The sequence below is a fragment of the Clupea harengus genome, chromosome 8 (assembly GCF_900700415.2).
Source record: "Clupea harengus chromosome 8, Ch_v2.0.2, whole genome shotgun sequence".
NCBI lineage: Eukaryota > Metazoa > Chordata > Actinopteri > Clupeiformes > Clupeidae > Clupea > Clupea harengus.
Window position 1 is genome coordinate 8,874,935 of NC_045159.1, and position 20,355 is coordinate 8,895,289.

Below are 20,355 nucleotides of genomic sequence, written 5' to 3' on the forward strand. Positions count from 1 at the left end.
GTTGGCCCACCATGTCAGTCTCAGCAGCCTGTTGCTGACCCCCACGGCTCATCCAGAACCCTCTCTGTGGTGGCCTGCCTGCAGTCAGGCCTGCTCCCCGCACAGATGGTGCAGAGACAGTCATGTGGAGACACACACACACACACACACACACACACACACACTCTATCACTCACCAGTCTGCTGCATCTGTGTGATGTCCCCCCAACCTGTGGAGAAAAAAACAAAAAAAAGGCGCCTTTGAAGTTCTGAAAAGCATTTCTAGGTCACCGGTGGACACCGGCGAGTCGGCAGAGCATCTGGTTCCCAGAGAAATGCCACGTCAAATTGGCAGGTTGGCACGGGCTCTGGCAGAAACCCGCCGTTCGCTGTTTGTTCCCGCCTCCGACGGTGGCTTCTGTCTCTCTGTTCAACACAGCGAGCGTTTGCTTATTCAACGCTGTGTTCTAATTTATCCTTCAGCCTTTGCCGTTTGTTTTGTTTGTTTGTTGTTTGTGTGTCATGTCGGCGGCGCTTTGCTTTGACAGACTTTGTTCCTCTCATCGTGTTCCTCGTCACTCAGATGTCAGATTTTTTTTTTGGGTCACACAGGACTGGTGCTTACACAGTTCTTTTTTTTTTTATGTGTCAGGAGCGCTTCTCGTCTGTTGTTTAGCGAAGCAGCTTGCCAAAAGCGCTTGTTTGCGCCCGTATTCCTGTGGTCTAAAAACAAAGTGTCCCTCAGAAGGATGTGACAGCTGGGTCGAGTGCTGAAGAGAAAGCTGTCGGTGTGGGTTGACTGGGGTGACAGTGACATCTTCAGTGCTTTCCCATGCTGACTGTGCTAACCTGTGCTGTTTCTCTCTCTCTCTCTCTCTCTGTCTGTCTGTCTGTCTGTCTATCTGTCTCCAGTCCCAGATTTTGGCGTTGACCCGCTCCACACCAATGCCAGCCAAGAGCTGCGAGGCCTGGGCGTGCCCAAAGTGTCAGGCCTAGAGCGCAGCCAGGAGAAAAGCCAGGATAACGGCCGGGAGCCCCCGCCGCCCGCGCCCGCTGCCAACGCCGCCCCCCAGCCAAAGCCGCGCGCGCCAGTGCCCGTGCCCCCTCGCCTGCGCCCTCACCCCCTCCAGCCTCCTCTCGCTCCGCTGCGGCCCGTGGGGCAAGCCGCTCCCTCGGCCCCCTGCTCCGCCGCCCAGAGCCAGCACCCGCAGGCGCGCCACCACCAACAGCCGCTCCAGCTCCAGCAGGCGGCACGTCCCTCGCCCCCTCGGAGACCCCCTTCCCCGTCCGCCACCCTGCCTCTCGCCCAGGGCCACGAGCCTTCTCAGGCAGCGCCCCCGCGGCCGCAGCTCCTGCCCGAGCCCCCCTCGCACTTGCACCCGCGGCCACCCCCAACGCCGGGCCCCCAGCACCACCCGCCCTCCCCCGCCCTGCCCGGCCACCAGAGGCCGCTATCGCGCTGCCAACCGCGGAACCTGCCAGCCTACGGCAGCAGCCTGAGCCTCAACAGCCTGAGGTGAGAGAAAAAAAGGGTTACAAACCTTGGAAACAGTTTTGCCATCGTATTACTACAGCATTGCAGCAGCTAAGCTCTGGAGTGTATGCTTGACACATTAAACATGATGTATGAGCTTAAACATGATAAATATGAGCTCTTAAACAATGAGTGAAGACAAGAGAGATTTTCATTTTTTGTTCACACACACACACACACACCCAACCTCATGCTAAACATATTCACACGCACACACACTTCTCATACACACATTGAAACATATAGTGCGCATGTGAAGTCCCGCACACACACACAGAACACTTCCACATGCTGCCAATATGCAGCACAGCAGTGATCCAGCTCCTCTCCTGCTTACCATCCACACTGACAGGATTACACCCCTGGCTTCTGTCTACCTTAGCCGCCTCAGTGTATGTGTGTGTGCATGGCATCCAGTGTGAATAATTATGGGACAGCTGGAGAAAATGAGCTTTAGGGCTTAGTGTCCCAGGGAGAAGTGGTCCAGGAACAAAGGCCTCCTCAGCTCTCCTCTCCCCCCCACCCTCTCTTCTCAGGCCTTATGCAAAAATCCAACCCAATCCCCCCCCCCTCCCCATAATCTACTGAGCCAAGCAGAGCACAGCTCCACGTCCACAACTGCTCTGGGGAAAGGACACACGCACGCAGGCAGGCAGGCAGGCGGGCATGGACCAAGCCCACATAGGGTATCATGTTCAGAGGGGCTTTTTAGCTCTTAGGGTTAGCTAGGGTGTGTCAACAGCAGTTGGTATTAGTGTTGGAGTCTGTGTTATTCTCTGGGGCCCTATGTCTTTAGAAGGTCGTGTTAGATTATCATGTGCCTGAGAACTTACTGACAGGCAACATGTGTGGATTCAGGTGGTGCGTTACTGTATTACACTTGAGTCTTTTTCTGTTCTTGAGGAGTGTCGCTGTGTCAAATTATCTCCAGATGTGAATTTGAAGCTATGAATGATGCTAATTGTTTCTCTTTCTCTCTCTCTCTCTCTCTCTCTCTCTCTCTCTCTCCCTCTCTTCCTCTCTCTCTCTCCCTCTCTCTCTCTCTCTCTCTGTTCTCCCTCTCTCCCTCTGTCTGTCCTTTTTCCAGCAGCAGTCGCAGCAGCACTCCAGGGAAGTCCCACAGCGGGCCCCCTCCTCCTACTCCGCCCCCGCACCTGCCCTCGCACCAATCTGCCCCCCCTGGAGCGGGCGCCTCCTTCCCGCTGCCCCTGCCGGCCAACCCCGCGGCGCCCCACACCTTCCCCTCGCCCCACCCCCACCACCCCAGCATGTTCGCTCCCCCCGCTGCGCTGCCCCCGCCTCCTCCTCTGACCTCCAACACCCTGCCTGCGCCCGGACACCCCGCGGCCGCCAGCGCCTACTCAGGTACCTACCCACAATGCACCACGCCCGTGCCGCACCAACACTCCTCCGGGGGGGCTCATCCACGCTTCTGTTCTCCTGTCTTCTTCACATCGCTCTTTTCTTCCTCCTCTTTTCTTCGCTTGACTCGTCATCCTGTTATTATCTGCTGCCACCCCTGCTCCTCTGCCTCTCCTATCATGGCACTCAGATAACTGATAACTGCTCTTATCACCTCTATCATCCACTGAGCCACAGAGAACTGACTGCTAGGGCACAGATACAATCTGTCTAGAAGATATATTAAGGTGTGTGTGTGTGTGTGTGTGTGTGTGTGTGTGTGTGTGTGTGTGTGTGTGTGTGTGTGTGTGTGTGCGCGTCTGTGTGTGTGGTATGTACATACCATTTCTTTGATAATGTTTTACTTGCGGTGGGGGTTAACACTGCCTATCTGTTAAAGTGGAAAAGCCTTGAAATAATGTATTACCAGGCCGTCACAGATATAAAGAGTCCCATTTTAAAGATAGTACATTACCTGTCAGTCCTTTACAGGCATTTGTTAAGCAAATCCATATCCAAATCTCTGAGAGCTGAACCTGCTATGGTTGGCACCTTGCCTAAGTGTGGGAACTAGATGAGTAATCATCTGAGCGGCTCAGTAGCTTGATGCCTCAGTGTGTGCCCTTCTAACTTCCATCCTTCTCTCTCTCTGTCCCTTCTCTCTCTCTCTCTCTCTCTCTCCCTGTCTCTCTCTCTCTCTCTCTCTCTCTCTCTCTCTCCCACTCTTTCTCCCTCCCTCCCACAGAGCAAGACTTGCTGAGGCAGGAGCTGAACAATCGCTTCCTGGCCTCACAGAGCGCCGACCGCGGGGCCTCGCTGGGCCCGCCGCCCTACCTGCGCACCGAGTTTCACCAGCACCAACACCAGCACCAGCACCAGCACCAGCACACACACCAGCACACACACCAGCACACCTTCACCCCGTTCCAGCATCCAGCCATCATGCCCACGCCTGCACCACCCATGGTGCGTACCAGCCCAGCCAGAAATGTGAGGATAAGTAGAACACAAATCCGAAAAAGACCAAAACCTAACAAACGGGTTAGGAAAAGGTTGTGTGTGGTGTGGTGTGATGTGGTGTGGTGTGGCATGGGGTTAGTGGGAGGTGGAAGAAGGGTTTGGGTTTGGGGTTGATGATTGTTTCTTGTCAAAGAGTAATGCAGTTTAAGGAGGGTGCACGAGAGCAGAAAGCCTGTCTCGTCTGACTTCTATAATGTATGGCAGGCCTGGTCCATAGCCCATAGGCGCTAAGGCTAATGCTAGCTCCCTTTTACAGACGATATCCAGACAGCCTTTTCCCACTGAATGGGCCAGTTCCCCCCCACTAATGACAGTTCTTCCATTAGCCATCCAACCTCATGTGCATGACGTATATGTACTTAGGGTTAGGTTTGCTAGTCTGTGTAACACAAAGTGAGCCAGCCAACCGTGTGTCAGAGTTGCTCGCATTTTTCCATTCAGTGGGAGAGAATAGAGAATCACTTCTTCCAACCACTGATACTCCAACTGCAGGCTACCTCATTTTGGGTTACCAAGACTAACAAGCATATTATAGGTTATTGCTAGGTCACAGTTGGGGTTTATTTTCATTTTTGTATGCTTTATTTGCTCAGTTCTTAAACAGGAAAGTTAGGTCAGTGTTTCTAATCAAATTCAGTTGAATTAAACTAAATTGAATAATTATAAGATGGATTTCTTTTGTAATAAGGAACACAGAGAACATAGTAGGGAAAGCCTGCACATACTACAACACCCATTTAGTGGACAACCATCATGTAGGAACAACAGAGTAGAACATTTCTGAGTGGGTGAACTCAATTGTGTAAGTGTGTGTGTGTTCCTTTTGATGTGGTTGGTGGTTTGTTTTTCTACATGGATTGTTCATGACTGTCTATAAAAATATATGACCATGTTAGATCTATCCTTTGTGGGTATGTGTGTGTGTGTGTCCGTGTGTGTGTGTGTGTGTGTGTGTGTGTATGTGCTTGCACGTGTACGCATCTAAGCTTTCTTTGTGCTGGAGCCTTTGAGGAGACGTGTGTTGCGTCAGTTGGGTTTATGGTGGTTGAAATAAGGCAGGGCAGCCCTGTGCCTGGCTCCCCATGTGTCACCACAGCCCCCCCCCCCCCCCCAGATAGGGTCCCACTCCAGAGCGGTTCTGACTCGGCTCTGGGCCGGGTCCACGCCAGCACGGGGCCCGACCCGCTCCACAGTCCCAGGCCATCTGGGATGGTGCTTTTCTTCACTTGTGTTTTCGCTGGCTCAGTCCTGCGCCCCCATCGCCCCCTCTTGATGTGTCTCTCTCTCTCTCTCTCTCTCTCTCTCTCTCTCTCTCTCTCTCTCTCTCTCTGCCAGTAACAGCTCCCGAGCAGCTCGTCTCAGTTTCAGCCAAGCTTTGAGAATTCATACGAGTTTATCCCTGCCGGCTCTAATGACATCACCGAGTTTAGCAGGAGGGGGGTTTATGTTACTTGACCATGGGCTCTGGGCTGGTAGTGTGCAGTTCATCTGAGGCCCAACAGCTTTAGAAACCACACACACACACACACACACACACACACACACACACACACACTGTTACTCATATTAATTTGCTCACACACACATACTCACCCTAAGGTCTCCCATGCTTTGTGTGAATATGTTGACTTGAGACGCTTTGACATCTAATGAGGGCATAAAACCCTGTATGCCGGAGAACCGCAGCAGCCTTGCCACAAGACCAGGGAAACAGATCTCACTGGATCTAGTTTAGATTACTTTAAGGCTCGAAAGCGTCAGTAAGTAAAGGAGCAGGAAGCGTTTGAAGTAGAGCTGTGGTCGTTTCGCAGGTCACCACGGTAACGGACTGGGCCAAGTGAAGAAAAGAGACATGGAGTTTGACCACTAATGAGACCAGTAGAGTGGGATCATGTCGAGTTCCCCAAAATGGCAAATCAACCACCAGATGCCATTTTTAAAGTATTTTTAGCTGACAGACACACACACACACACTACCTCATAAACTGGTGATTTATTCGCTCAGTGTTGCTTGTGGGAGAGACAAGGCCAGATATTGATACTGTATTAGAGTGTTGAATTGAAGCTCGCCAAGCGTGTCATCCAAAAAAAAGAAAGAAAGAAAACACGTCACTTGGGAGCTAAAAGGAGAGAAAAAATGCTTTTGTCTTGTGCCACTCCCATGCGCTCGTGTGTCTGAGCTCTGTTTGTTTCATTCCTTTCACAGTTTGAGAAATTCCCGACGAAAGTCGACCCCTTCTACCGGCACAGCGTGAGTTCCCGCACCGCCTATCTGTTTTTGGTCTATTAGCTAACGTGTCCCCCTGTCTGTGTGTCCGTAGCTGCTTTGCCCTCTCCATCCATGTTCTCCCCCAAAAGATGCACCGGTACTGTTTAGTGAGAGATGCACCAGTACTGTTTAGTGTGAGATGCACCAGTACTGTTTAGTGTTCCATAGATTGTCCGATTTCCTTGAAGACAAGAGGTGCGGGAGACAGATGAGTGTTAACAGAGAGATTGTCTCTAATTACGTATAAATTGCTTATTTGGATATAATTGCTTATTTACATTTGTGATTGCACCAAATTGCTTATTTATGAATGATTGCTCCAGGGCAATATTAGCACCCTAACATTTTCCGAAATGTAATTAGCAGATAATCTGAGTAGAGTAGCAGCCCTGTCTTCATTATTCTGTCATTAAGTTACCCTCAATCTACAAGATTGACCTTGCAGAATATGATGCTCTCTACTAGTAATATAGTAAACTAGTAAAGTAGTCATATAGTGACTCTATTGTTTCACTCTGGATAGAAGGCCAAGGTAATAGCTAACTCTCTCATGGACCTCTCTCACATCAAGTCTGGAACTGTTCCAGAGAGTGTCTAGCTGCTATCTATGTAAGTCATTGTGTAGCATTTGGTCAACATGCAGACTTTGGGATAACTAGTCATCACGTATCGTGCTATTACATTACATTACATTTACATTTAGTCATTAAGCAGACGCTTTTGTCCAAAGCGACGTACAAGGGAGAGAACAGTCAAGCTACGAGCAATAGAGACCTAGTGTAACAATAAATACTATTTTACATAGAAATAGAAAACAAGTGCAGGAATGTAACTGTTGTAAGTGCAAGTTAAGTACTAGTAGAAGTGCAAGTACGTACCTTGCTTTTAGTCTGCTTACTGGTAGTGCCTGCTGGTTCATTTACTGTACCTATGTAAACATTTCATGGGCATCTCTTCATTCCACGTATTTTAGCATTGAGTTTGGGACAGGGTCTTAGATAAATGTGTTTGTTTTTTTTTGCATCTCAAAGAGCATGCACCGTGTGTGTGTTTTTGTGTCCTGGCTGCTGCGACCTTATGCCATCAATTACTCCAGTGGTGCGTTGAGGTTATTCAGCCACTGCTCACAATGAGCGTAAAAGCAGCAATTACACCCAAGACACACGGCCTCCTTACCAGAGCCATCACCGTAATCACAGCTCTTTTCAAAGTGACCCCCATTTGAAACGAACCTCTGTGTAGAACAGTGAGTTAGCTTTGTGTCAGTTTGAAATTACACGCATGTCATTATATGATGGTAACTATGTGCTGCCCAGTTCTTTTCATGCGTTCTGGAATCAGTATAATTATTATTTTGTAGCTGTCAAATCATTTCACGAAGCAAGGTCACTTCTCTTTTTGTCTTTTTTCCCCTGTAATAGTCTCTAAATGTCGATTATATGCTTCATGCACATGGTAATTGAGTGTCAGGCTCAGAAGGCTGATTATTTTAATATCTTGGGTGGAAATGCTTGCTCTGCTTTTGTCTTTAAAATCAGACACGGCTGTAAGTCGCCGCGGTTAGTATGTGTCAGTAACTGTCCATGTTAGGCTGCAACAGTAAGTTGTAATTATGGTGTGTATAAGATAGTATGTAAGTATAGTTCAAAGTTAAGGGTGGGATTTTTAATCGAAAAGGCTGTCGGATTCCCTCAGGCCTACAAAAACCCAGTTAATTCTGGGTTGAAAGTTAGTTGTGAGTGGAAAGACATTTGTTTTGAGAATAGGAGCTCTCTCTCTCTCGGATCAAGTAGTCTCTCCATCAAGAGATGTGTCACCTCATAAACCTTGAGGAAGTTGGCTTTCTGCAGCAGCTGCAGCATTTCATTGTGCTCCGTGTTCAAATATGAACTCTGTGCTGAAAGTCTTTTCTCTGGATCTTTTCTCAGCTGTTCCACTCCTACCCTCCGACCGTGTCTGGCATTCCCCCCGTCATCCCCCCCAACGGGCCCTTTGGATCTCTACAGGGGGCCTTCCAGCCCAAGGTACACACACACACACACTTGTACCACACCCCACTTATACTCACTGTACCACACCAAAGCATACCACACCCTGCACTAAAGCAGTATGTGATTCCAACATGTATTTATTCACTCAGTGAAGTCCTCCCCCTTGTGAAAAGCAATAGCGTTGATGTCGATCAGGGCGTCTCTGTCCTGCCTCTGTATGTTTTCCAACTCCGCCTTCCCCAGACACACCTGTTCAGAGTTGACATTCCATTATAATGCCAAAGATTAGCTCATCAAGGCTAGCGCTGATGATTTCAGCTAAGTGTGCTACAGCACAGAAAGATGTAATATAGCATGGAGGATATACAATGTAATTATTTATGATTGGAGGAAAAGATGGCTGAAACAGGTCCCTTTGTGGGTTTCATATGCAGTGCTGGGTTGAGGTGTAACCTGTGTGATGACATGAGTGTGTTGGGCTTTGCTGAGGGACATTGGTGCTCTTCTTCACTGTGGTCTCTGTGTCTCTCAGACGTCCAATCCCCTTGATGTGGCAGCCAGACCTGGGGCCCTTCCGCACGCCCTCCTCCAGAAGGATCCTCGGGTACATACATACACACACACACACACACACACACACACACACACACACACACATGCAGATATGCACATATAAATACACAGTTCACACACATAAATACACAAAAACATAAAGAAAACAGACACACACACACACACACACACACACACACACACAAACACACACACACACACACACACTCACACACAGATGCACATATTCACATATAAATACACAGTTCACACACATACACACACAAAACTATAAAGAAAACACACCAAATACACACACACACACACTCACTCTTATTATTTCTAATGGCAGTGGGAGGAAGATTAATGAGATCAATTTGCAGTCCAGTTGCCACTAAACCTTATGTGGATATGCGCTTTATTGATCTGGGCATTCTTAGCAGGCTCTTATTTCAGATCAGTTTTCAAGGCTAACCCATTAGTTTGTATCAGCCCCCTCTCTCTCTCTCTCTCTTGGAGACTATTTAAGATTATCTCCCTTGCAGTAGAAGAGGGGGATGAATTATCCATCTCTGAAACTGTCTTGATTTGAATCAATGTCCGTGTTTAAACCCTACCACATGTCCATGCTGGCCGATTAGCTCCGTTGTGTGTTTGGCCGGGGCGAGGCGGCCGGCATCGTGTGTCGGCCATGTTGAACAGCTTGCGCTGTTGGTATGCAGTGGGCCACTGGGCGCCTGAGGGGACTGTGAGAAACGGGCTAATTATTCCCAGCAACGCTTCATTAGAAAGGGAAATTTGAACATTTTAATTTGGTCAGTAATGAAGCGATGCTCAGTGGCTAATTAGAAGCGTTGAGTGACAGATGTGTAACCAAGCTTCTCTCTCTCTCTCTCTCTCTCACACTCTCGCTCTCTATTTCACCATCTTTTCTCTGTGTTTCTGTCATTCTCCCCCTTTCTCCTTCATCCCCCTCTTTTTCCCATTCTTTCTCCACCACCCCCTTTTGTCTCTGGTTTTCTAGTTGACGGACCCATTCAGGCCCATTCTCAGGGTAAGTGCTTTATTAGTGACACAGTCAGCGTCTCTGTGGGCTCCCGCAGGATGTGTGTGTGTAGGGGGGGGTGGTGTCATGTGATCTCAGCTCAGCTTTGTTTTTAATTAGCATCTGAAAAAAAAGAGCTCACATAGAAAAGCAACACGCCCATCTAGACGTCCATCAAATGGAGCTAGTAACCTTCACAAATACGACACAATATCTGTAAACATGTATGTGGACAGAATTAGTGTGCAAAACTCATTTCATTAGTTTGGACTATTTTAAAACTCGTAATCATAGTTGCTGGACATTAAGCGCTCTATTTGTCGGTCATATCATACCATTGGGATGTTGAGATTGTGTGTTAAGCTGTTGCGTGGAGCATTGAGTATTGGTTGCATCTGACGCCTGAGGTCTTGCTCTTTGGCTCAGCAGAAACCAGGGAAATGGTGTGCCATGCACGTCCACATCGCCTGGCAGATCTACCACCACCAACAGAAGGTCAAGGTGAGTCCTCAGCTAAGCCTCACAGAGCTCCCCTTTGTGTGTGTGTGTGTGTGTGTGTGTGTGTGTTTGTGTGTGTGTGTGTGTGTGTGTGTATGTGTATGTGTGTGTGTGTGTCAGGGTGGGTGGAGGATAACAGGATGACAGCAGATCCACCCCAGGGTCATATTTAAACTGATCTCTTTTGTCCAGAAAAAGCACAGTAGGTGTGTGAGTGTGTGTTTAGAATGACGGTGTGCTTGTGTTTGTGCGTGTTTTTTTTCTCAGTAAGGGCTGGAAGTGCTCATAAGGTTGGGTATTGATCTCTCAGAGAGCTCCGATAACTGTTGGCTCTGTTATTATCAGATAACAGGTGCCCTCTGACCCCATCGGTGTCTGGCATTCTCCCACCAACACACAAGACAGGCATTTGCTTTCCACTGCAGGCTAGCTTCAACTCCATCAGGACAGGAGAAATGTAGACCATTTTATACACCACTGAGCTTTTAAAAGCCTTGTCCAACAACAAACACTTGACAACCATTCTATGAACATCGATGCCACACTGAGCTGATTACAGATCAGTGTGAATTGTGTTAAAACCAACACAGATGTTTATGCATGGGGGAATTATAGTGTAGCTTTGAATGCATCTAAGATGGTCAGTGTAGAGGACTGCTGTGGTCTGTCATTTAGGTGATTCTAATGAGGAAATTACTATCTAGGCCACCGATTGGCTAAAGTCTGGTAATGTTCCACATTTAATAGTGTTGTGGTGAGGCGCTAGTGTTTCTCATGTGGTCTTCTCTGTGGTGTGCCGTTCTCCAGCAGCAGATGCAGGTTGATCCGCACAAGCTGGACTTTGGGTTCAAGCCGGAGTTCCTGAGTCGACCCCCGGGCCCCAGTCTCTTTGGGGCGATCCATCACCCCCACGACTTGGCCCGTCCCGCAACAATCTTTTCAGCTGCAGGTGAGCGCATGTGTAAGTGTATGTGTGTGTGTGTGTGAGATAAACCACAGACTACAGTTGTTGTTATACTGCTATTAATCATGCACAGTGGCGATGGATGTCTCCGTCTAGTCTTGTGGTCTCCTTCAGTTGTTTTGTTGGTGCCCTGTTGGTGTGACACACATACACGCTTGCACATATACACTATGCTGGACAAAGGCACAGAATTACCCTCAGCTATGCTAGTATCTACACAGCTGCATTCCGAGATTACAGCGATGGCAGATCGACTGTGCCGTAATTACTTTAATGATGGGAAATAAGCAGGCAACGGGGAACATATGATAAAGCCTATTGTCGCACCACAGTGCACTCCATAGCTGCACGAAGCAGCCTTATCTCATCTGAATGCAGGCTGGGTCCTCCGCTGTTTATCTCACTCCTCCACTGTGTCATTAGGTGCTTGACATTGCAGAACAGACATGTCTGTCAAGGCGTTAGGTGAATACCCAACAGACATCAATAGACAGTGTTAACAGTGCCACACGCAGACACACAGCAGCTAGGTCCACGCTGCCACACATGACGATGCTAATGTCTCTTTTTTCCTCTCTCTCAGGTTCCACGCACCCCTCGGCCACACCCTTCGGGCACCCGCCTCATCACCCTGGCAACTTCCTCACGGCGGCGCCCCACCTAGGTAATCCTCGTAAGTCAACCCGCCGCCCTCTTGCCCCCACATTCATCACACTCCATTCCCACTCTCACCTCACACACACACACACACAGCTCATCTCAAACACACATCTCACACAGCAGCGTGTTAGCACAGGACCACAAGCCTGCAAGTCATCATATCAGGCGGTGATACAGGCTCTCACAGATTATTTGGGAAATATACCCGTCCTCCCTCACCAACTCACTAACTGGCTTATTTAGGTGACTGACTTATTCTATGATTTAGTTGTTGTGTCTGTGTTAATAGGTGTGCATGTTTGTGTGTGTGTGTTTTCTATAACTGAACCGTTTTGTCGTCCTCTATCACAGAGTCGTTCAGTAGGCCGCCGGGCTTCGGAAGTCTGGGAGCTCTAAGCACAGCTGCCTTCGGAGGCCTGGGGAATCCCGCGCTCAGTAAGTCCCCAGATCTCTACTGACTCAGACCACAATAAAATACTTATTTCTAGGGGTTTCCATTTAGATTAAAGGTGCAGTCCTTGGTTATAATTCAGTACTTTTCGTCAAATTCAGCTAAATTGACCTCAAGGGCCTCTAACTAACAGTCTACTGTGCATAAATAAAAAGCAGTCCTGGTCCTGTAAATGGGAAACCGGACCGAGCCACGATTGCAGCCAATCAACAACATTTCTGCACAGAAGGGTGTATTTGATTGGCTGTTCAACTAAAAATATCAACAAGCCTTTGGTCAAGATTGAGGCCTGCACGTTTAATATAAATCTGCTTCCATGTCTTTAGTGATGCTGTTACTGACTGGTTTTCTCATTTTCCTCTCAACAGCACCTAACTCCATGTTCGGCCACAAGGAGGCGCCAAATGCACAGCAGCCCTTCGGCGGCAGCCACGAGCCCTGGAACCGCCTCCACCGCACGCCGCCCTCCTTCCCCACGCCCCCGCCCTGGATCAAGCCCAGCGAATCAGAACGCAGCGCCTCCGTGAGCTCGCACGAGCGGGACCGGGAGAGGGATCGCGAGCCTGACAAACATGACTCGTCCGCTAACAAGGAAGATAAGGACAGGTGGGTGACCTGAACCCCAACAGTTGTAAGAGGACTGTGAAATAAGCAGTGCCTCTCTTTTCACTTGACAAGCCTTATGCTCTATATTACCAATAAGAATAAAGCAGTCATAATCATGAGCACTCATAAATGTGGAGACTATATACATTGTTCGACTTATGCGTAAGGCTAGGCAAGTGTATTTCTATAGCACATTTCAGACACAGAGGCAGTTCAGTGTGTTGTACAGAAATACAAGCAAAAGGACCATCCACAGGAAAAATAAAGTGCTTTACAGTGAAAACCAATACAAGATAAAAATATTAACAAAAGGTTAATATATATATATATATATTGTAGAAATATACATATAATAGAAAGTTTAAAGTACATCAAGTAAAAATTCAAAAATGTATAATTAAAAGAGAGTAATATAATAAAAAAATAACTGAAGTGCAGTAAGAATAAACTGCAAGTCTTTTAGTTTGACTACCATTACAGTAGTTCACCCTACTTGAAATAAAAGCATAGATGAGCTTCTCTGGGTCTTTTGGGGACACCAAACCCTTGATTCAGGCTATATTTTTCAAATAATAGAAGTAACCTGCAACTTATAACTGTGGAAAACACTGGAGAAAATGAACGTTATCATACACCACTTTGGGTCATCATATGTGTACCTAGAGAGGAGTATCGGAACTCTCTTCATCAAAAGTCATACATTCCTTTTTAAGAGCATGGTAACCCATTTGAAGTATCATTTGAGTAACCGTGAGATTGCTGTGCTTTGTTCTATAGGGACAGTGTAGAGAAGCGACACCCGAGCCACCCATCACCCATCCCCGTCAACCCCCTCAGCCTGCTGGGTCATAACCGACCGCCAGAGCCCCAGAGGAACCACCGGCCGCCCTCCGAGCCCCGTGACAAGGACAAGGACAAGCCCAAAGAGCGCGAGAGGGACCGGGAGAGAGAGAGGGAGCGCGAGCACCCGGAATCCTGGAAGGACGCCGGTGGCGGCCTGGACGAGCACAAGCTCAAGGAGAACCACCACCACCACGGCAGCGACAAGGACACGGCGGTCATCCACGACGGCCGGATGTCTGAGGAGAAGCCGGCGGGGAGGGTGAGCACGTCGCCCTACATGCGGCCCGGCGCGATCGGGGGCCTGGAGCGGGCCAACGGCGGGCTGAGCCGCGAGACGCTGGAGAAGAAGGCGGAGGTGCTGTACGGGGAGGCGCAGAAGAAGAGCCACGAGGTGAAGGTGAAGGAGGAGCGAAAGGAGGAGCCGGACAGAGGCCGGACCCCCGAGCACCCGCACACGCATCCGCACACGCACCCGCACCCGCACCCGCATCCGCCGCAGTCGCAACTGGGGCCGCCCATGCCCACACTGCACCCGCCCTCCTCCATGTCCCTGCCCATGGGCATGGCCAGCGTGCACCCCATGAACAGCATCAGCGGCCTGGACAGGACTCGCATGGTGGGGCCCTTCATGGGCATCAGCCCCATCCCGGGGGCCGAGCGCTTCCCCTACCCGGCCTTCCACTGGGACCCCATGAGGGACCCGTACCGGGGCCTGGACATCCACCGCAGGGACCCTCTGGCGCGGGACCTGCTGCTCAGGAACGAGCAGCTGCACCGGCTGACGGGGCCGAGGCTGTACGAGGCCGAGAGGTCGTACCGGGACCGCGAGCCGCATGACTTCAACCGGGAGGCGCACGCGGCGGTGCATGCGGCGCACGCGGCAGCGCTGTCGATGGAGCAGCGGCGGGACCAGGAGCGGCACCTGGACGAGCGCGAGCGCCTGCACGCGCTCCGTGAGGACTACGAGCACGCAGCCGCAGTGGCTGCAGCCGCCGCGCGCCTCCACCCCCCTTCCGTTCACCACCTGGACGCCCACGCCCACGCCCATGCCCACGCGCACCTGCCCCACCACGCCCTCATGGCCCCAGGCCTCCCCACCATGCACTACCCGCGGGTTAGCCATGCAGCCGCAGCAGCAGCAGCAGCCGCCGCCGCCGCCCATCAAAACGGAATTCTCAACAAGACCCCGCCCACGGCATCGCTGAGCGCCCCGCCCCCCCTCATCTCTTCGCTGGGGACACGCCCTGTCTCTCCTCGACGGACTACCCCCCTGAGCACGGACCTCAGAGACAGACCGCCCTCACACACACACAAGGACATCGAGGCACGATGAAACTGACTCTTCCCCTCACACACACACACAAACACACACACACAGAAACACACACACACACACAGACACACACACACGTGCCCAAGATCTGTGCCTGACAGACTGATATGGAACTCAAAGCAAGCACTTAACCCTGGGCAGATGAGACTGTATCATACCTGTGTATATTACATCCCAGGAGAAAGGCTCACTGAAATGCCTTTTATCCTGTTTTTTTTTCCTTTTGTAAAAATTTCAAATCAAATACGAATAGCGGACAATTCTCTGAACAACTGAAAATTTTGCATACATTTTATCCTACGTGCTCCTGCTTTTTGTGTGGCCGTTTGTACAGAAACCTGCTCTGAAGCGACGAGAAGGGTGCGGGCCAGTGGACAGATGAAAACACCCCCATCCAGGAGAGCACTGTGTTTGGAATGTACAGCTACGTCAATACATTACTGAGGCGGTCAAAATGTGTAGATAATGTGTATAGTCAACGTGCTCACTCCTTAAGGCTAAAATCAAGGTACAAAAATATGCAAAAGGGTGTTTCTGAAAGCTTTACTTTGAACAAATGTACATAAAGGATATGAAGATTGAAGTGCAGAATGTGCTGTTTTTTTCCCACATTGGTTTTCTTGCTCAGTAATGGCTACCAGTGGCTTCTTGGCAAGGCTCACTTTACATCACTCCCAGACACTCCCCATCCGCCATAACTCTCAGTCCAGCGCCCCCTCAACTATGCAACACATGGGACCCTTCTAACTCTCCCTATCCACCTCTGAATCTCACAATCTGACCTCCCTCTCTCTATCTATCTCTCTCTCTCTTTCTCTTGCTCTTTACTTCCATCCTTCTCTTCTTCTTTCCCTCTGTTCCTGTCATTCTCACCTCCTCTTTCTCTCCCTCGCTCTCACACACATCTAACTGACGCCCCAGTCCTGCACTCTCTCCACAACCAGAGCATCCCACGTAGTTTGGAAAGGTGAATTTATTTACCCAGTATGCACAGACAATACAAATCACATTTTCGACTTGTTTTGTGGTGACAATCCTTATAATTGTGTTTTCGTAGAGGTATATTTATATCTATATTTTTGCTGCATCTTCCAACCATTGAGGTCACTGACCACAATGTAGAATGTTTCGTTTGAGCAACGTCTTCTGTTGTGGAGAGAATGCACACCAAACATAGCAAACACCTATCCTCGGCTCAAGGAGTGATAAGTCGGTGTCTGGCGATTTGAAAATGAGTTACCGTTGGTCTAACAGTGTATTAAAGTGCTATCCTAAGCTGTTGTATCTACAAAACTAAAAAGACAAAAAAGCTAGAAGTCTAAACTGTGGACGAGTCGGTTTTTAAATGGGCAAAGATCTATTTTAGTAGTCCACCGATAGGCTTAGTTGTGCGCTTCAAACTCTGTGAGATTCAGATGTTGTGCAGTGTTTTTTTTTTTTTAAATCAAACATTAAAAATGTTCACAGGAGCAGTAGTGATTAGTCAATGAGTATTGCAAAGAGATTGTTAACAGAAACTTTTTTGCTGTCTATCATGTACGTAAGAAAATGAAGTCCTTTCTAGATCATGTACAAAATGAAAAAAAAGTGAAGCGACTGAATCTTCAGCATGCTCCTCATTTAAACTTGTGTTATGTAAATTGTGCCATGTTATTAAAAAATGTGAGCTAAACTGGTCTTGCTGGTTTTATTGAACTCATTCAGATATCACAGAAATTGCACAAATGAATCGACAAACTTTCTGTCAGAATGTTGTACACAAACATGGTCTGTGGTCACAAACATCACAATGGCAAGTTCCAGTGTTGTAGCTTGATATTATCCCCCTCATACATCAAATGTGTCAGTATTTCTGTCCCATAACTTCAAGGACGAATTCTCACATGAACAAATTACATTGATTAAAGCTCATAGGCTAATAAAGATAACTGCTAGACTAAGATGATCCGACAGTGATCATGAATGAAAGTGATATTGTGATGGTGGTGTCACAATATATTCTCTTAAATATAGTGATAAATCCACTTAGTGGTACTGTTTGAGAAGACAAATAATAAGTTGTCAAGACAGTTTTCAGTGGAAATGTTATGGTAACAGAACAGTGGTCTGTTTTTAATTCTGGACTAAACGGTTCATTGTTCTGAAATAAAATGTGAAAAGTAACTGCACTTTATGACGAGAGCAGCAGAAAGTAAATACAGTTCTAATACATATAGAGCTTATAGCATATAACTGGTGAGATAGGATGTTTAATAAGAAGGAAGATGTTCTAGACTTAGCTACATGTTTACATCACCTTAGAGACTGGACAGACAAATCAAAAGAAAGACATCAATCAAAGCAATTTATCTTACCAATAGAGAACAATATCATGTTGTAATAGTGTGATTAGAGTCCATATAATTAACTAAATGACGGCTAATATCATGTCACAGATTTAGGGTAAAGCACTAGAAAACTGTCGAAGAATATTTGACGTAGGCTACTTCAATTAGTTGGGACTGGAGTCTTAGAAACAGTTACTTCTTAGACTCCTTAGACTGACTAAAAGCAAGATGTAACTTCAGTTTTATTTATATGGATGTTTTGTGTAATTTACAATACGAAGGATATTCTTTTTGATAGAAAACTTGACGGATAAACTAACTTCTATTGTCCATTGTGACCCACCACGATCCCTTCACCAGCAGATGTCGCCAAAGCATCATGGGATGGCAAACATAAATAATTTGTAATTCTATTTGTATCTAAAGTCTAACTACGAGTGTATTCTATTGATATAAGTTGATTATTTCAAGAATAAATGCAGACCAACATTATAATGAATCCCTAAACAATACAAAATAGTTTCTATCAGCAAAAATGTTGTGCTGCACAGCGGAGCTAAGTTGTTCCACGGATGAACACAAGATGGCAGAAAGTATGTGATTTAGACGTGTAATGTAGGGTCTGTGCGGACTAAAAAAAAAAACCTTTGATAAAGTATGGCTAATTTCAATGCAAATATTTGATACTTTTCGTAGTATACTTTTCGTAAATATCATGAACAACAGCATATGGAGACATATCTTTTTTCAACACATTTTCAAAAGTGGAAGGTAGCCCAGCTAAAAAGGACATATCTGTATCTAGACTTTTTAGAGTAACGTTCAGAGTTCAGAGAGAGCAGAGAAAAAAAACGGTCGAACTGTCGAGTTCAGAGTCAACAACAACAAACAAACGTACAGGTCCGGTCTGTCTTGCTTTCGTGTGTGTGTGTGCGCATGTGTATGAATAATATGAAACTAAAGAACCTTGGTGTGCACTGGAAGGACATGAGTTCCTATCACTGCGCATTTCCCTACAGAGGTAAAGAAATCATCTATGCTCTTGTAGTTCATCTGGTACTGCAACATTACAGTACCTGCAATGTCAAGCTAATGCTTGTAATTTGCAGGGGACACATCAATATATAATACAGGCTACAGTATCTATAAATAACTAGACACAATAACTGAACTGCAAGTCAGCTGACATTAAAGCACTGCTACTCTTTAATGTGAAAAGGTAGATGGCAAAGGAGGCATCATATACTTTTATTGAAAACATGGTGTTTTAGAAACAAAGCAATCCCCTCATATGTTCCCGGTTTCCGATTTCCCTTCATGAGGGAATTTTTATTTAAGGCTTGTTTTTAGAGCAACACTGAAACTTTCCAAGAGGAGAAAAAAAAATATTTTAGTCAGACATCAAATTGCTTACTCTCCTCCCTATCAAGCAGATTAGGTGGAAACACTCACACTGTCTCTCTCAGCATTTATAATCACGTTCAAACACAGCACACTCCCACTCTCCCCCGTTCCAACATGGTGATGATGCCTATTTATTGTTCTAAGCCTTGCTACTGGCTTTAATCTACCGCATAGTAAATAGGCTGATGTCATTTTGACCACGCTGTTCTTATACAACAGCAGCCTTATAAATAACTATTGTCTATCTGATATCATTATACTGTCTATCTGCTTCCGAAATGTCACATTAACATGTCATTTACCTAATACACAATAACCCAGACTTTAAAATGACGCTAAACCACTCAGACATCAAGCATATTCTGGTCAGGAACATGTCCATTATTAATGTTAACAACCACTATTAAATGTCAAGGTAGATCTCACGATTCAATCCCAGAGAAGTGCAAGTCAGACCTAACCTGTGTGAATACCATTCTCTCTCTGGGGAGGTATAAACTGCCTATATCTCCTGAGAGGTTCTTGTGAGAAGACCCTCAGAATAGCCCTGCAGCTCTATTGATTTTTATGTTCACTAATATGTGACCATTAAGCCTGGAGCCATCATGTCTTACACGAGAACGTAGTCTTGCGCGAGCTAGAATCACGAGCACAACTTGCCTGGCTGAGAGGGTGGTCTGTTCTGTGTTCTCACCCAGGCTCTTGCATGACAAGCGGTTCTGCCGTCTCTGATAGGTTGAGTGGAGAAAAGAATGCTGCTGCTTCTGTTAGTGAACTGCTGCAGCACCAGTGAGACCTGAGGACTGCATTGCCAGTGTTTCCTGACGCTCATCCATAATTATGTTCTCTATGTGCACATCCAAAGAAACTTAACAACACCAACACAAGCTCAGCTGTGTTCTTCTGTGCAACACAACAAACCTTTAAGTAGCATGATTGGCAGGTTCTTCAGATGTCCAACCATGCTGATCTCTCTCCTTTTCTCTCTCCCTCTCCCTCTTACTGTGTGAAGGACCCCAGCGCCACCACACCGGCATTCAGACCAACCGCATGGCCAGATCTCAGAGCCAATTACTAGCGCCTATGTCTGCGGCCTGACCCTGCCTGTCCCCCGGAGCCATTATCCCAGCATATAAACAATCTACGGCCCCTCTCCGGAGGAAAGCCAAATTATCTGCAGCGCTCCGACATATCAACCCTGGCCTCGGAGCGCCGCTCGGAGCCGCGGATGATGGCTAGGTCCTGGGGGAAGAGCTCAGTGTCTGATGCTGGGCACGAATGCATGTGTGAGGTATGGAGAAGGGCACTCTAATTGCCCAGCTGGAAATAGCTCTGGGGTGCGATTCTGTCATCTCCAATGGGGGCTATGGCGAGCGATCGACAGATAAAGAACGAGAGGTCGGGAGACGACGAGCAAGAGAGAGGAGGAGGAGGCCGACGGAGAGAGAGAGGGAGAGAGCTGGACTAAATAAGTTGTG

At 47.6% G+C, this 20,355-nt stretch overlaps 1 protein-coding gene across 9 annotated transcripts in view; it reads left to right on the plus strand.

Moving 5' to 3' along the window:
* auts2a (activator of transcription and developmental regulator AUTS2 a) overlaps positions 1-16,818 on the plus strand; it is a 357,002-nt gene extending 340,184 nt beyond the window's left edge. For 2 of the 9 annotated variants that reach the window (XM_042708443.1, XM_042708450.1), the window contains 13 exons: positions 892-1,495; positions 2,601-2,878; positions 3,660-3,904; positions 6,141-6,185; positions 8,132-8,227; positions 8,727-8,798; positions 9,771-9,800; positions 10,218-10,292; positions 11,097-11,238; positions 11,837-11,926; positions 12,265-12,348; positions 12,733-12,970; positions 13,748-16,818. In XM_042708443.1, the coding sequence (XP_042564377.1) occupies positions 892-1,495; positions 2,601-2,878; positions 3,660-3,904; positions 6,141-6,185; positions 8,132-8,227; positions 8,727-8,798; positions 9,771-9,800; positions 10,218-10,292; positions 11,097-11,238; positions 11,837-11,926; positions 12,265-12,348; positions 12,733-12,970; positions 13,748-15,146 (3,398 nt within the window). In that variant the 3' untranslated portion in view covers positions 15,147-16,818. The remainder of the gene's footprint in view (positions 1-891; positions 1,496-2,600; positions 2,879-3,659; positions 3,905-6,140; positions 6,186-8,131; positions 8,228-8,726; positions 8,799-9,770; positions 9,801-10,217; positions 10,293-11,096; positions 11,239-11,836; positions 11,927-12,264; positions 12,349-12,732; positions 12,971-13,747) is intronic. The other 7 variants (XM_042708446.1, XM_042708444.1, XM_042708447.1 and 4 more) reach the window with 7 other exon arrangements.
* Positions 16,819-20,355: the final 3,537 nt, after the last annotated feature.